General features: G+C 45.8%; 1 protein-coding gene across 1 annotated transcript; it reads right to left on the reverse strand. All coding sequences in view use genetic code 11, as the record gives it.

The window, feature by feature from the left end:
* Positions 1 to 200: 200 nt before the first annotated feature.
* EGR_05821 (Actin) lies at positions 201 to 1,798 on the reverse strand (the record flags this gene model as incomplete). The annotated part of the gene is made up of 3 exons (XM_024495070.1): positions 201 to 1,205; positions 1,357 to 1,489; positions 1,755 to 1,798. The coding sequence occupies 3 exons, from the start codon at positions 1,796 to 1,798 to the stop codon at positions 201 to 203; spliced, it is 1,182 nt and encodes a 393-aa protein (XP_024350533.1).
* Between the last annotated feature and the right edge of the window lie 1,084 nt (positions 1,799 to 2,882).

The raw sequence follows: 2,882 nt of genomic DNA on the forward strand, positions 1-2,882 counted from the left end.
TAGAGCAAGTTGTTGCCGCACCCGTGGGCACACTATAATAGGGGTGCTAAGAATAGGGAGAGGAGAATAGGCAGATGAAGGCGAAAGATGATGAATGATGGTGTGTAGTGATTTTGATGGTAAGAGAAGTGTGTGTATGCGTGAAAGCCTATGGAGGACGAAGAACTGCTCTCCTCCTCGTTGCTGATGACCTTGTCGGTTTAGAAGCACTTGCGGTGGACGATGCCAGGGCCCGATTCGTCGTACTCCTGCTTGGAGATCCACATCTGCTGGAAGGTGGAAAGGGAGGCGAGAATGGAGCCACCGATCCAGACAGAATACTTGCGTTCAGGTGGCGCGACGATCTTGATCTTCATAGTGCTGGGTGCCAGTGAGGTGATCTCTTTCTGCATACGATCAGCAATACCTGGGTACATGGTGGTACCACCAGACAAGACGGTGTTGGCGTAGAGATCCTTACGGATATCCACATCGCACTTCATGATAGCATTAAAGGTAGACTCGTGAATACCGGCAGATTCCATGCCAAGGAAGCTGGGTTGAAATAGAGACTCAGGGCAACGGAAACGTTCATTGCCAATGGTAATGACCTGACCATCAGGAAGCTCATAAGACTTCTCAAGGGAGGAGCTGGAGGCGGCAGTGGCCATCTCCTGTTCAAAGTCGAGGGCGACGTAGCAGAGCTTCTCCTTGATGTCGCGAACGATTTCACGCTCTGCAGTGGTCGTGAAGGAGTAGCCACGTTCGGTGAGAATCTTCATGAGGTAGTCGGTGAGGTCACGACCGGCCAGATCAAGACGTAAGATGGCATGCGGAAGAGCGTAACCTTCATAGATGGGCACACTGTGGGTGACACCATCACCAGAGTCAAGCACAATACCGGTGGTGCGACCAGAGGCGTAGAGCGACAACACGGCCTGGATGCCAACGTACATGGCCGGTGTGTTGAAGGTCTCGAACATGATCTGGGTCATCTTTTCACGGTTCGCCTTGGGGTTGAGTGGTGCCTCAGTTAGCAATACTGGGTGTTCTTCGGGGGCAACACGCAGCTCGTTGTAGAAGGTGTGGTGCCAAATCTTCTCCATATCGTCCCAGTTTGTTACGATACCGTGCTCGATAGGATACTTCAGCGTGAGAATACCACGCTTCGACTGGGCCTCGTCTCCGACATAGCTATCCTTTTGGCCCATACCGACCATGACGCCCTAGATGATAAAATAATCATATTCAAATCCCCCTAAAAGTTTAATCAAGTTTCACATCCTAATGCGTATTCCCCAGCCAATCGGTACTATGTAAATAGACAACTTTTTCCGTACAAATACGGAAGCAGCTCCTCTTAAAGGTGTCACAAACCTGATGACGGGGACGTCCAACGATGGAGGGGAAGACGGCACGAGGCGCGTCATCACCTGCGAAACCGGCTTTGCACATGCCGGAGCCATTGTCAACAACGAGGGCCTGAACTTCTTCGTCTCCCATGGCGAGTCTAAGGGAAGTAGATGAAGGTTACTACACACGATAAAGCCGGTCCTCCAGCCCTCTTCACCGCTTATATAACTCCTCTGTGGGCATATATGGTCTACCCCTTGTCAATTGGTTGGGACGGGCGCAGTTGCACAGCAGATGCCTGAAAGATCATTGGTTAGCGCCGGGTGACGAGGCCATGGGCACGCGTGCCATAAACACAGGCCAAATATGGCAACTTTCCGATGCAGAGGGGGCAAGACGATCAATAGCCAGTGGCCACAAACCTAGACGGGGAAAGATTATCGATAGAAGGAAGGGGATTGGCCATCACGAATTATAGCATTAAAGTGTTTCCTGAAGGCCTAAGATGGAACAGTTTGGAGGGGTCTTACACTATATTACATGCGTATGGTACAAATAAAATGAGCTCTTTTACTTTAAATTGTCTCATTTCCATTTCTTCAAGTTATCAATAGCCGAGCCACCTTGTATATTAGGTAAAGATTAGTTTCAAGTTCTTGAAATAGGTTGGAATAATTTGTTTATAGACCTCATATTTAGTTATGACCTCTTAAACAATCCATTTTCGCAATATATCTATTTCAAAGCAAAGCTCATAAAGGTACGTGTCCGAGTTTTTTTGTCACCGCCCAGGCATTAACGGATGTGAGTTTTAAATAACTTGTTTGTTTATCCACCAAACAGCAGATAACTACAAGGTTTTAACCTGTTTTATGTGTAGCTTCCCATAATGGGTTATTATAACCCGTAAAAACTTGAAAAAAGGGTCAATTGTTTATAACTATGCATTACAAAAATTAGGTGAATTTGTGTAAGTTGAATGTACTTCATGGTTGTGGCTTGAGTTTTGCGTACTCGACAAATCAAGTTTAACCTAACAAAAAGTTAAAAGATTCCCTTGGAGCTTGAGCTATCACTCCTCAAACTTGGTGCATGTTCTTCAGACCAATGCGACAGTCTGCGAAAATCTGTTTTGAAGGTCTGCTTTGGAGAGACCTTAAATCTACTTAGACAAGGCTCATCCTATTCAAATGGTCAGGGTTGATTGACTGTAAAATTACATTTAAACGCAGTCCTCAACATGTTGGTATTGTTAATAAAGTCCTCTGTAAATATTTCACGAAGTTTGGATGGTCTACTGCCAAGGTGTCTAACTTCGGTAGAAGGACAAGGTGCGAAGTATTTTGAAGGCCATATCGAAACATCACTTATTACCGATGATCTTTTCAACGGTTGTAAACATAGTTTTGAATAGTTAATTCTCCCTTAGGCTTTATCTTCAACTATGGTATATCTGATCACCAGAAATCTTGTGGGGTTTTCAGGCATCGGTCAATGTAACGGCATCTTGTGATTTGCAGGGACTCGTAAATTTTCTGTGGATGCCTATG

The sequence above is a fragment of the Echinococcus granulosus genome (assembly GCF_000524195.1).
Source record: "Echinococcus granulosus chromosome Unknown EG_S00046, whole genome shotgun sequence".
NCBI classification, from domain to species: domain Eukaryota; kingdom Metazoa; phylum Platyhelminthes; class Cestoda; order Cyclophyllidea; family Taeniidae; genus Echinococcus; species Echinococcus granulosus.